This window comes from Pongo abelii, chromosome 12 (assembly GCF_028885655.2).
Source record: "Pongo abelii isolate AG06213 chromosome 12, NHGRI_mPonAbe1-v2.0_pri, whole genome shotgun sequence".
Taxonomy (NCBI): Eukaryota; Metazoa; Chordata; class Mammalia; order Primates; family Hominidae; genus Pongo; species Pongo abelii.
Genome location: NC_071997.2, coordinates 63,872,584 through 63,886,680, shown reverse-complemented (window position 1 = coordinate 63,886,680; position 14,097 = coordinate 63,872,584). Strand labels below are relative to the sequence as shown.

At 36.9% G+C, this 14,097-nt stretch overlaps 1 protein-coding gene across 12 annotated transcripts in view; it reads left to right on the top strand.

Annotated features, from left to right (window-relative positions):
• Positions 1 to 14,097, top strand: part of APLF (aprataxin and PNKP like factor) — a 110,374-nt gene that overhangs the window by 11,728 nt on the left and 84,549 nt on the right. For all 12 annotated transcript variants that reach the window (XM_009237226.3, XM_054546059.2, XM_009237225.4 and 9 more), the window contains 1 exon segment: positions 10,758 to 10,829. In XM_009237226.3, coding sequence (XP_009235501.2) covers positions 10,758 to 10,829 — 72 coding nt within the window.

Here is a 14,097-nt window from a genome sequence, read left to right as displayed (position 1 = left end):
AAATTCCTGCTGAAGAAAACTGTCCAGATGATGTGCATGACTTCACAGGGTTTACGACAAAGCCAATCAAATAAATTATGAAAGAGATGTGGATATGGCCAAAAAGTCAGGAGTGAAGGATTTCAAGGTATAGATATTGGAGAAATTCAAGAGCTAATAAACACTAATTAACACAAGACAACTTGATGGAGATGAATGCTTCTGAACCAGTGCCAGCAATGAGGAAGACATGTAGAAGCAGCAGTGCCAGTTACCAAACCGACACTGAACACTCTGGCAGAAGGGTTACGTTTATTCAAGACTGCTTTTCTTTTACAACATGGACCTTTCTATGATACAGACCCTGAAACTAAACAAATGGTAGAATAGGATTGGAACTGTATAAAAACTTTTTTTTTAAAGAAATGGAAAGCAAAAAAGTTAGGCAAGTTATCATGTATTTTCATAAAGTTACACCAAGTATGTCTGCCTTTCTTGCCTTCCCTTCTACCTCCTTTACCTTTTACACCTTTGCAACCCTGAGATAGCATGAGCAGCTCCTCCTATTCCTCCTCCTCCTCCTCCTCAGCCTACTCAAGGTGAAGACAATGAAGATGAAGACCTATATGATGATCCACTTCCACTTAATGAATAGTACATATATTTTCTCTTCCTTATGATTTTCTTAATAACATTCTCTTTTCTCTAGCTTATTTTATTATAAGAATATACTGTAAAATACATATAACATGCAAAATATGTGTTAATCAATCATTTATAATTGATTAAGGCTTCCAGTCAACAGTAGGCTATTGGTTGTTAAGTTTTGGGGGAGTCAAGGTTGGTTCCCCTAACCCCCATATTGTTTAAGTTAAAGTATCCTGTAAGTTTATTGAATTTGTTTATCAGTTTTAAGTGTTCTTTTGGTGGAGTCTTTAGGTTTTTCTAGATGTAAGATCACGTTATCTACAAGCAGGGATGATTCAACTTCCTCCTTTCCATTTAGATGCGGTTTCTTTTTGTTTCCTTTTTTTTTTTTTTTTTTTTCTGAGACGGAGTTTCACTCTGCCACCCAGGCTGGAGTGCGGTGGCATGATCTCGGCTCACTGCAACCTCCGTCTCCCGGGTTCAAGCAATTCTCTGCCTCAGCCTCCCAAGTAGCTGGGATTACAGGCGCCCACCACCACGCCCAGCTAATTTTTGTATTTTTCATGGAGATGAGGTTTCACCATCTTGGCGAGGCTGGTCTTGAACTCCTGACCTTGTGATCCACCCGCCTCGGCCTCCCAAAGTGCTGGGATTACAGGTGTGAGCTACCATGCCTGGCTGATTTTTTTTTTTCTTACTTTATTGCTCTGGCTAGGACTAATAGTACTATTTAATAAGAGTGGTAATAGTGGGGCATCCTTAGCTTGTTCCAATTCTTAGAAGAAAAGGTTTCATCTTTTCCCCTTTCTGTATGATGTTAGCTGTGGGTTTGTCATATATGCCCTTTATTGTGTTGAGGTATGTTTCTTCTATACCTGATTTGTTGAGTGTTTATCATGAAGGGATGCTGAATTATATCAAATATTTTTTCTGAATCTCTTGAGATCATATGGTTTTTGTCCTTAATTCTGTTGATGTGATATATCACATTTATTGATTTGTGTATGTTTGAACCATTGTTGCATCGCTGGGATAAATTTCACTTGATCATGGTGTATAATCTTTTTAATGTGTTCTTGGATTCAGTTTGCTAGTATTTTTTTTGAGGATTTTTGAATCTATATGTTCATCAGGGATGTTGACTTGTAATTTTTTGTTTGTGTGTCCTTGTCTGATTTTGGTTTCAGAGTAATACTGGCTTCATGTAATGAACTTGTAATAGTTCCTTTCCCTTTAATTTTTTGGAATAGGTTGAGGAGAATTGGTATTAGTCTTTTTTAAAAGTTTGGTAGAATTCAGCAGTGAAGCCTTTTAGTAATTCCTTTAAGTATTTATTGTAGGGCTTGTTGAGTGGTGATGGAATTCCCTTAGTTTTTGATTGTTTGGGAAAACTTCATTTCTAAGGGATAGCTTTACTGGGTATCATCCGGGCTGGCAGTTTTTGGTTTTTGTTTTGTTTTGTTTTTTCCTTTCAGCACTAAACATATCATGCCATTTTCTCAGCCTGTAAGGTTTCTGTTGAGAAATCTGCTGTTAGTCTAATGGGCATTCCCTTTTATGTGACTTGATGATTTTTTCTTGTTGTTTGTAGAATTTTTTCATTGTCTTTGACTTTTGAAAATTTGACTATAAGTGCCTTGGAGAGGAACTTTTTGGGCTGAATTTATTTGAGAACTTTTGCACTTCCTGCATCTGGATATCCTTCTGTCTCTCAAGGCTTGGGAGGTTTTCAGCTATTATTTCATTAAATAGGTTTTCTGTGCCTTTTCCATATTTTCTTTTCCTGGAATTCTCAGAATGTGAATATTTGTTCGCTTAATGTTGTCCCATAAATGGAATTGGTTTTCTTCATTCTTTTAAATACTTTTTTCTTTTCTTTGGGTTATTTCAGAAGACTTGTCTTTAAGTTCGGAAATTCTTCTGCTTGATATAGTCTGGTGAAGGCTTCATTTTATTTTTTATTTTATTCTCTGAATTCCTCAGCTGTAAGATTTCTGTTTGGTTATTTTTTTATGATGTTTCTCTCTGTTGAATTTCTCATTTAGATAATGAATTATTTTTCTGATTTTGGTAAATTGGGTTATCTGCATTCTCTTCTATCTTGTTGACTTAAAGTTATTTTGAATTCTTTTTCTGGCATTTTATAAATTTCTTTTTTTTGTGGATCTGCTGTTGGAGAATTAATGTGTTCCTTTGGGGGTGTTATGTTTTTTTCATGTTTTTTATGTCCCTATATTGATATCTGCTCATCTAGTGGAATAGTTGCCTCTTCTAATTTTATGGAGTAGCTTTCACAGGGAAAGACCTATTCCTTTAGATGGGTCTTATGGTGTCTGACGGGTAGAGTACATTGGCTTAGGTTCTGAGTGAGCACAGTGGTATGGTCTCTGTGCAGTTTCCTTAGCTGTAACCCATATTAGTGATGTTTGCAAGTGCCTCAGTGGCCTAGGCTGTGGAAGTGTGTGGTGGTGGTGGTGGTGGTGTGACTTTGCCAGAGATGGGCTCGCCAGGCTGGTTGTTGGGCCAGGGGTATGCATGTACACATAGTGAGTCAGCTGGCTTGGAGCCTGGGTCACTGAGGGCAGGGCTGCTAGGCTGCTTCTCAGGCTGAGGGTACTGGTGTGCAGAGAGCTCAGGGACTGGCTCTCTGGACTGTTTATCAGACTTAGGGTGCAGACATGTTGTAGTTTGGCTGCTCAGGGTCTGGCTTACTGAGGAAAGAGCCACCAGGCTGTTTTTCCAGCTAGGAGTGCAGGTGTGGGACAGTTTGGCTGGCTTGTGGAGTATGTCCGCCTAGGGTGGTTCCACCAGACTGTTTCCTCAGTTGGGGGTATGGATACACAATGATTAGGCCAGTTTGGTGGCATGCCCACTGGGGGTGGTCTGCTGTTTCTCTGGCTGGGGTGTGAGCTCACAATGGTTTGGCTAGCTTGGGGAAGTTCGTACCAGGGGTGGGCTGCTATGTTGTTTCTGCAGCTGGGGGTGCAGGCATGTGGTGGTTTGACCAGCCTGGGGTTGACTTCCCCATTATGCAGTACCAGAGTCATGACTGTCCCTGGGCCCAGGCTCTCAGTAACTGGAGTCATTGCATTACAGTCCTTCATGTGGTCTTTATGGAATGATGGTAGAGCCTCAAAGCTAGAGAGACACAGTGGTACTGGCCCCCAGAGCAGGACACCCTCCAGCAGTGGCTCTGGTTTCAAGAAGGTGCTATGCTGTAGCAGCTTAGGTCATGCAAGGGTGGGGAGTGCATAACACGAGCTCCTACTGTGGAGTAATGTAGCTTTGTAAATTCCAGGTAGCTCTCCAAACGGCTCAAGGCTTGTAAGGACTGTGGGATTCTCCTGTAGTAAGGACTGCAAGTTTCTGTGGTTGGGGCCCTGTGCTTACCATTACCCCATAAGAAGTCCCTCCTGGCTCCCAGCCAGTCTCATTGGGGAGATGGGACAGCAGAGGCAGGGTGCCTTGTACCTCTTTTCATCCTGCTTTTGTGCTCCACAGGGATCTTGCCACTCTCTTGCTGCACTTCAGTGCTCTCCTTCAGACAATCCAGTTGAATTGCAGTTGTTGATTCTGTGTTTGGGTCCCTCTTTGGGGGACAAGGGCATGCATTGGGCACCTCTAGTCAGCCATCTTTCTGAGTTTATTCATACAAGATAATTTTTATAAAATTAAAGTATAAAGTATTATATAATTATCTTAACCTTTCCTGTGTAATATAGTTTATACTGAAAAACAAATTGTATTATAATATACATCCTGTGTACTATATTTGTACTATAATAATGTCCTGTGTAATACAGTTTATACCAAAAAACAATTTGTAATATAGTTTATACTGAAAAACGAACTATTTTCTGTTCTTATATGTACAGGAACCAAGTTACATGAGAACATTGAATTAATGCGATATATTATACCTGTCTATGATGTTCAGAAACTTCTCTAGAAAAGCATTTTACAAAAAATTAACTTGTGTTGTCTATATTATATGTAGACAAAAAATGAAATGAAAGGTACCACCCTATTCTATTTCAAGATCCAGTAGCTTTTCTGCTTTTACTTTATTCAGGGTTGTTTCTTTCGTTTTTAGAATTTTGAGAATTGCAGTCAAACAGATCACAGACTTTGATACAAAATATCTAAGTATTTCTGCTCATCACATAAGAAAATCTCCATTTTGTTTGACTTCAATAAATACCGAAAATAAGTATTTGGTAACAAACAGATCATAAACAGTTCTTTTATGTTTTCATGTGTTTATCTTTTCTTCTGGTATAATCTTCGTATCTTAAAACTAGAGAAGGGACCTGTATGTATATTATAGTAGATGAAGTATTCTATTAATATTTAAAACCAGAAAGTCAAATATAAGGGATCCACATGGTATCACTACAAAAGTGGTATAAGAATAGAGAGACCTGTTCACATTCAAGAAACAATGTTAAGAATTCAGTTTAGGGCTGGGCATGGTGGCTCACACCTGTAAGCCCAGCACTTTGGGAGGCCGAGGTGGGTGGATCATTCAAGGTGAGGAATTCGAGACCAGCCTGACCAACACGTTGAAACCCTGTCTCTACTAAATGTAAAAAAAAATTAGCCGGGCATGGTGGCACATGCCTGTAATCCTAGCTACTCGGGAGGCTGAGGCAGGAGAATAGCTTGAACCTGGGAGGCAGAGTTTACAGTGAGCCTTGATTGTGCCATTGCACTGCAGCCTGGGCAACAGAGTGAAGCTTAGTCTGAAAAAAAAAAAAAAAGCAGTTTAAGGCCAGGCACAGTGACTCATGCCTGTAATCCCAGCACCTTGGGAGGCCCAGGTGGGCAGATCACTTGGAGCCAGGAGTTTGAAACCACCCTGGCCAAAATGGCAAAATCCCGTCTCTAAAAAGAAATAAATATAACAATTGTTAGAGGAATGTGTATTAATCACAGTTGCTTTTGACTACAAGTAACAGAAATTTGACAAACAGCAATTTAATCAAATAAGGCATTGATTTTTCTTCTGTAATATGCCTGTGTGTGTGTGCGCGCGCACATTTTTTTCTTTCTCCTGAACACAGTTGAAAGTACATGCATGCATTATGGCAGTTCATCACTAAATATGTCAACATGTGTCACCTAAGAACAAGGACATTTCTATATAGCTATATTCTGTTATTATATTCTAGAAATGTGTAACTGTGCCATAAATTTTAATATCCCATACTCAGTTTTGTACATCATTTTCAATAATGTACTTTTTGCATTTTTTTTTTAAATCAGGATCCAGTTAAATTTTTTTAAATTTAATCTAGAATAGTTTTCTTGCCTTTTGTCTTTAATGATATCAGTGCTTCTGTGCGTCCAGGCCAGTTATTCCTAGAGTGTCCCACAATTTTTGTTTGTCTGATTGTTTGCACATAATTTGATTCACATTAAACATTTTTGGTGAAAATATTAAGTAGGTGATGTTTATTCAGAGTACCACATTAGGAAGCACATCTATCAGTTTGTCCTGCTGTGGTGATGTGGTAAGTGTAATCACCTTGGTAAGGTGGTATCTGCCAGATTTCGCAGTTAATCTACCATTTCCTTTGTCAGTAATCTGTGGAGTGATACTGAGACTTCATGAGTATTTATTCCCAACAGACGTTTTTCTTGTTGGGAAATAAACATCCTTTTATCCGTTCCTAACTTAATTTTTACATTGATAGTTAGAAAATAGTGATTTTTCTGGTTCTACCATTTTTTCTGCTTTAGCTGGCATTCTTTTATAAAGAAATACATCTCTCTCAGCCTTACCCTGTGATAATACTGGAATATAGAACATTGAATCACAAAATAATCCATGATTCATATGGAATCTTTTTTATTATCTCTTTTTTTTTTTTTTTTTTTTTTTTGAGACAGGGTCTTACCCTGTCGCCCAGGCTGGAGTGCAGCGGCGCGATCATGGCTTACTGCAACCTTGACCTCCTGGGCTCAAGCAATCTTCCTACCTCAGCCTCCCAAGTATTAATATTTGGGACTATAGGCACATGCCACCCTGTCCAACTAATTTTTTACTTTATGTAGATTTGTATGGAATCATGGATTATTTTGGGATTCAATTTGCTGTATTCCAGTATTATCACTATTTTGATGCTCGAATTGTTCTAAGTTTGGTCAATGAGAGTTTTTTTGCACTGGTTTCTCTGTCCTTCTGATGTGCACCCATCAATTTTTGAGCTTTTCTTTGTCCTCTGGCACAAGAAGATATCCTAGGTCCACATTATACTTTTTGTGCTTCAGACCTGGAATATGACATTTCTCAAAAGAGCTCTGGTTTCTTTTAGTGGGGAATGGTATTTTGAAGCCAAAATCTATACTATTGGGTTTATTTTTTTCTTCCAAGTGTCCTTCTCCCTGAGAAGTGGTGCCTTTTCTGAGTTTGCTATACCTGGTTCCACATATTTTTATGCCGTCTTTTGGATTCTCTATTAGCTTGGCCTCTGCGATGTTGGATCTGAAATGTGTTTTTAGTATTTCCCACTAAAAGTGTGACTTAATTTTTTTGGGAGTGATATCTATGCTTCAGCACCCCTAGATTCCCACTCCCTCTCTCCTCTTTTTCTGTCATTTGCCACCTGATTTTCTCTGCTCCAGCATAGGTTCTGGGGCTTGATCTTCTGAAATTGGCATTTCTCATCTCTCTTACATGTAAGTTAAAGTTTTTAGTAATCTCCATCTCCTAGTTTTGCATTAGATATGGGATGGGATATGGGTAGTTTTATTTGCTCTATTTGTTGATTTCTTTGAACAATGTGTGCTGTGATTAGAATTTAGGTGACTATAATTATTCTATAAAAATTGGAATTCTTCGATTTAACTATTTTTATGGCTTTCTAAGATGTGAAATATCTGACTTTCAGTTGAAGTTTTAATTTAAACTTGGTGACTCTTGGTAATCAGTAAGTAAACTTGGGCAAGCCTTCAGTATATTTTGAAGTAATTTATGCCATTTGTCCTACCCTAAATGGCCTCTAACCAGTGTATTCTTTTTGAGTCCTTGGGTTTCTTTGCTTTTTAGTAGCGTTTCTCTTTCCACTTGCAGACCAACATCAGTCATTTTCTCCTATTGTCAGTGTGCTGTCTACTACATCCTATCCACTTTATGAATAGAGAATTAAGAATTTGGATGACATATCTTGTTAGACTTAGGTATGCCATTAGATAAGCAGGACCAAATGAAAGCCTGAGGGCCTGTTGGAGCTTAATTTAGGATCTGAATCTCCTCTGAATGTCTGTTTGGTTATTAAATAGCCATTTCTGCCTTATTTCCAGTTCTTTACTATGTTCTAGTTTGACAGTTAAACTGGGTAAATCATCTTAAGAACTGAGGTTTTGCTTTAGGTTTCATGTAATGATATTGAGGGATGCAATACAACGTTAAGAGCATGAATGGTTCTGGAATCTGATTCCGTAGGTTCAGATCCTGGCCCTACTACTTATTGGTTGTGTAACTGAGTAGTTGCTTAATCTCTGTACTTCCATTTTCTCATCTATGAAGTGAAGTATAATAATAGTATCTTCTTCACAGATTTTGTGAAGACTGAAAAAGATGATACATGACAAGTCTAGAATGGTGCTTTGGTGTTGATAATTGATTGTTATTACAGTTGATATATTAATTAATAAATAATAAAAATGTGTTGGATATTCACTCTGTATAAGGAGCAGTGATAGGCTGTTAAATAAAGCAGATCATCAGATCTTTAGGATAATCTGTTTGTCACTTGCTCCCCACACCTCTCCGTATATCAATCCTGAAATTAAAATGTTTTAATGATAATTTATTAAACCTTTACGCTTCCCATTGAGAAAGTGCAAATGGTTATTTTATCGTGTATTCACTATTTAGGGGTTTACTTTAAAAGGAACACTATAAATGTCTGAGTGATGTTAATTTCAAAGATTGTTTATAGCATTCTTTTTGTATTCTATGAAGACACATAGCTTGTAATGAAATTACACTGTTGTGGAGTTGTGTGTCCACTAGAGGTCACATTATACTTTTATATTATTTAAAATGTCTTTTATCTTCGTAGTGTCAGTGAAGCCTACTTCAAAGAAAGACAGAGATAGGAAAAGTTCATTTATTGCTTCCTGAAAAACTACAGTTTAAAAAAGGAAAGAAGGAAATTTAAGATGGACTGTTAAAGGAACCATCTTTATATGCCATAGTTTTATATTTAATAGCTTATTACTCTGTTGGTTAGAAAATTGGTTTGTAGTATGGAAGTAACAATGAGATTTTGGTACCCAAGTCAGAAATAGGAACTGCTTACTCTCAGCCACAGAATAATGTGCGTTTTTTGAAATTACTTTTGAATGATTACATGTAGGTATAGTCATGTATAAATGTGTTCTACATTTATTGTCTTTTTTTTTTTTTTTGAGGCAGGGTCTCACTGTGTCCCCCAGGCTGGCATGCAGTGGCATGATCATGGCTCACTGCAACCTTGACCTCCTGGGTTCAAGCAATCTTCCTACCTCAGCCTCCCAAGTATTAATATTTGGGACTATAGGCACATGCCACTCTGTCCAGCTAATTTTTTACTTTATGTAGAGATGGGGGTCTCACTGTGTTACCCAGGCTAGTCTTGAATTCCTGGGCTCAAGCAGTCTTCCCACTTCAGCCTCCCAAAGTGCTGGGATTGCAGCCACCGCACCCTGCCTATTACCTATTTTTATTAAAAGGAGTGTGGATTTGGAGTGCTGCCTACTTGGAGAGTGACCTACCCAAGTTACCTAAATTCTCTGGACTTTCAATTTCTATGTAAAGTGTTAATAATAGCTATGGCAATGTTATGTTGAATCACAGCATTTAAGCGAAAGTTCTGTGTAAATTATGCAATGAGTCATCAGATAACTGCTGTTGTTTTTAGCCTACTAAGGTACAATCTGGGAAAAAGAAAGGAATCTTTAAATTTTTAGCCTCTTTTTTTCTGAAACAATAGATTATTAGTTTGTACTTACTTCTTGGATAGCCATTGTGGCTAACAATAGATTGTGAAAAATTCATTCATGTGATACTCATTCCGATGCTTGATATTACTGTCTATATGTCACAGCCTTAAGTGTGGAACAGCTATCTGGTTAAAAAAATGAGTACTGACTCCTGGCAGTTTTACATTTTTTGTGGAACTAATAGGTTTAATTGAGTTTATGTGTTGGTATGGTCTATTTTTTACTGATAATTTTGGTCCTTATGCGGATAATGCCAACATTCAAGTGCTAAATATCCAGGTTACCAAGAGATGGGTCAGGTAGTTACCGTGTTAGTGAAGTTGGTGCTTAACATGTTTTCATTATCTATCAATCAACCACAAATAACAAAGGCAATCTTAACTATTGTGTTTACAGTGAAAAGAGAAAGCTTTGATTGGCACTGTCAGCGTTTAAAATGCAAACAATTTTTGAACTTTGGTGTGTGGAAATGATTGTGAGCATAAGTAGAACACTGTTGGCTCAAAACAGGAAGCAAATAGATATTTTTAAAAAATGCTAATTTCTTTCTCACTGAAAATGTTTGGTGTTCACTATTCCCCTTCTTGCCTTCCTGAACTCTTAACTGCTGCTGATGGCCCCAGAGTTTGCGTGCAGTTCTGCCTGATCTGGGTCTCTTTGACCCCAAAGCCGATAGTCAGACCCTTTTACACTTACCAGATCCTTGAGCATGGGATCTCTTCCTTGTAAAGCGTTTATCATCATGACATACTATATGTTTCTTGTATTTGAAATGTTTTCTGGTAAGTACATTTTATATAGAGACTTTTCCTATTTTATGAATTTTCTTGGTAAGAATCCCCAGTAGATGTCTGTCATGAATGGAAACTATCATGCAAGGTTTTAGGATCTGTTAGATTCTAGGCTTGAGGCTCTGTTGTTGACTCTTCCATGACTTTGGGCAGGTTTTTTTAATCTCTGAGTTTCATTATTTGTTAAATGAGGACAATCATTTCAATATACAGTTGTCGAATGAATGATATATTTCATATCTAGTCTACTGATTTCAGAAACATCACCAAGGGTTTCGTTTGCCTTTTTGTTTTGTTGCTTTTTAAGGAGGTGGCTATTCTTAATCTTTTAATTTTTTTACTGTATAGATAACAGACAAGAGAGTATCCAGAAGACACGCCGTTCTTGAGGTGGCAGGTGGTCAGCTGCGAATCAAACCGGTAAATATGTTATTAATGATTCATTTTAACTTTTATCTCTTACCCTTTCAGTTCCCAAGCAGAGGTGCCTATTTTCTAAGGCTATGGGAATAGGGAATTAATGTCAGAATATATCCTTCTCATTGTCAGAAAATAATTAGGAGATAAAGATCTAAACTATGAGGAAAACTACATATTTTCTCGTAGGACAATGCCACATTTACATAATTAGAATTTCAATGAAAGATGACTGCCAGTTCATGTATATATTATGATTTGGTTTAAAATTGAATACTCCAAATAATATCTAATAAGAAAGCCCATAACTATTAATGGTTGGTTTTTTGAGCTGGGGTAGTGACCAAAGTAACTTAAATGTTATAGGGTTATATTTTAACACATTCTGTATCACTCTGTGTAGAGTTGAATATTTCTAAAACTCAGACTTTGTTCAACTTCGAGGTTTGAAAAATAATTTTAATTTGAAAGTTTTTGTTGAGGGCTCGAATTTTAATTGCTTGCTTTATAGTTTACTGCTGCGAAATCACTGATGATATGCAGGGACAGCCAGTTTCTAAGAATATACAATGTGATTATTCCTTTTCATTTGCAGAGTCTATTGTGTAAGAGAATGAAATATGTACATGAGGGTCCATTTATTTTAGATTAGATCGTATGGTGGTAAAATTTCATGGAATTCATTAATTTATAACTTTTTAAAACCAATTTGTATTTTCATATTTTATATACAACTGCCTGTTAAATCATTAGTTCTTTCTTTTACACAGATAGTACTTGCTTTTATTATCCTATGTTTAACTGTTTCCAAATTTGGAAAGCATCTTTTTAATTTTAGTATCTGAAAATTTTTTGAATAAAAAATTGTTCAATGTAGTCACCTTATCTCAACCTTGAATAAATAATCTTTAAAAGAGTTTTTGTCTCATCTTCATTCTGCATTATCTTAGTGTCTTGAGAAAGTGTTAATATCTGGAGTCAACACTCCTTTAGGAGCCACTTTATTTACCATTAGGTATTCATCTCTGTATCTTCTCCAGCTATCTTATTCTTCTGAGATGACATACTGGATCATAAGGTCCTTGAGTATAGGAACTCTGACTAATCTTTGTATCCGTAGTGTTTAGCATAGTGCCTAAGACATAGTAGGTATTTAATTAATATTTGTTGAATGCATGGGTAAATGCTGTGGTGAGAACTATCTATGGCATATCTAGGAGTGGGAACATGATAGATTTTTACAAAAGTATGTTATTCTCTAGTGCCCAATTTCTAACACCCTGCCAATGAACTACCGTGGCCTAAAATAAGTTTTTTTGTTGTTACTAAAGCACATTAAAGGAAAGAATAGAGGGATCTTGAAATATAGAAATGATTATTTTTTATTTATATAGATTTAGGGAGTACAGTGCAGTTTTGTTACATGGTTATATTGTGAAATGGTGAAGTCTGGGCTTTTAGTGTAACCATCACCTGAATAGTGTACATCGTACCCATTAGGTAATTTCTCAACCCTGTCCCACCTCTCACACTACCACCCTTCTGAGTCTCCAGTATCTGCTATGCCACTGTGTCCATGTCAGCACATTTATTTTGTGAGCAAATTAACCAGTGGAATTGTGGACAACTCAATAGATACCAGGTTTTCTCTTTACACTCTTTATTTACTCAATGATAAGAAGAAACCCTTCTTATAACAAAATTGACATGGTATTAAATTTTTTTATATCAAAAATAGGTGATTAGAAAACCGTCATATTTACTAATGCATGAATATTTTAAACATTTACATTTTTTCTCAGTGTTAATCAAGGACATTTATATTTTAAAATGTTTTATAAATTGGCTTTAATAAAGGTGCTTAGTTGGAGTTGTGTCTATACTTGGCTGAAAATTATTCAGATATATTTTGTACTTTTGTGGCTATTCAAAAGAGTACTAATAAGGTCGGGCACGGTGGCTCACGCCTGTAATCCCAGCACTGTGGGAGGCTGGGATGGGTGGATCACGAGGTCAGGAGATCGAGACCATCCTGGCTAACACGGTGAAACCCCGTCTCTACTAAAAATACAAAAAATTAGCCGGGCACGGTGGCGTGCGCCTGTAGTCCCAGCTACTCTGGAGGCTGAGGCAGGAGAATGGCGTGAACCCGGGAGGCGGAGCTTGCAGTGAGCCAAGATTGCGCCACTGTACTCCAGCCTGGGCGACAGAACGAGACTCCGCCTCAAAAAACAGAAAAACAAAAGAGTACTAATAATGTAAAATAAATATGCCCAAATTAAAGGTGATTTTATTAGTTGAAAATCTTACCTTGAGTTAAATTTTATCCAGTATGTAGTGAGCCAAATTTCTATGTGGGATTTTAGCAGTGTTCAGTTATAAAAAGGCTCCTTTTTAAAATACTCTTCACTTTTACTGGGTCTTTAATTAGATGGTACGCAGATCATAAAACCACTATGTATGACATTAACAGGTGTCTTTTGAGCACAAAACTATAGTAGAAATAATACTAGAAGCTAGAGCAAAAATTCCTCATGACCACTAGATATAAAACTAAAATTTGGAATGATTTATTTAAGTTATATCTCTGTTTATGATCTTTTAAATATTATTTAGTGTAATTTTGTAGACATTCCCATAAATGTGATGTTTAGACATGGGAGGAAGGTAGATCTTTTTTATCCTTTTTCGCGTACCTTTTTGACAACTTAGAATGTCACAGCCTTCTGGAGAACGTCTGATCTTAAATACTCAGCAAATTCTAGAATGGGAATGAGAGCCCAGGTTCTTTGAACTCTGTAGTATTTTGTTGTTGTTGTTGTTATGTTTCTGAAGTCAGGATTCTCTTGGCATTGGGTGTCTTTTCTTTAAAAAAATTTCTTCAAGTTACAACTAATTGATGATCTATCTTAACAAGAAGTTTTAGTGCCTTCAGTTGAATAATATTTTAGAACTGAAAGCAACCTTAGATTTGGACTTATGTATGTGGAAATTTGACTGGGTCAGGGCTAGCATTGCGTATCAGTGGGGAAGAGGAGTTTTTATCAGTAAATGGTACTGGGACAGTTATCTGTTTGGAAAAAAAAAATTAGATCCCTACTGCAGACCCAAAAATCTACTCCAGGTAGATTAAATGTGAGAGTCAAACTATAAAACTCTTAGAATATAATATAGGGAAAAACCCTTATGACTTTAGAGTAGGGAAGGGTTTTTAAACAGGATATAAAAAGCATGAACCATAAAAACAGTTGGTAAAAGCCAGTGAAATTAA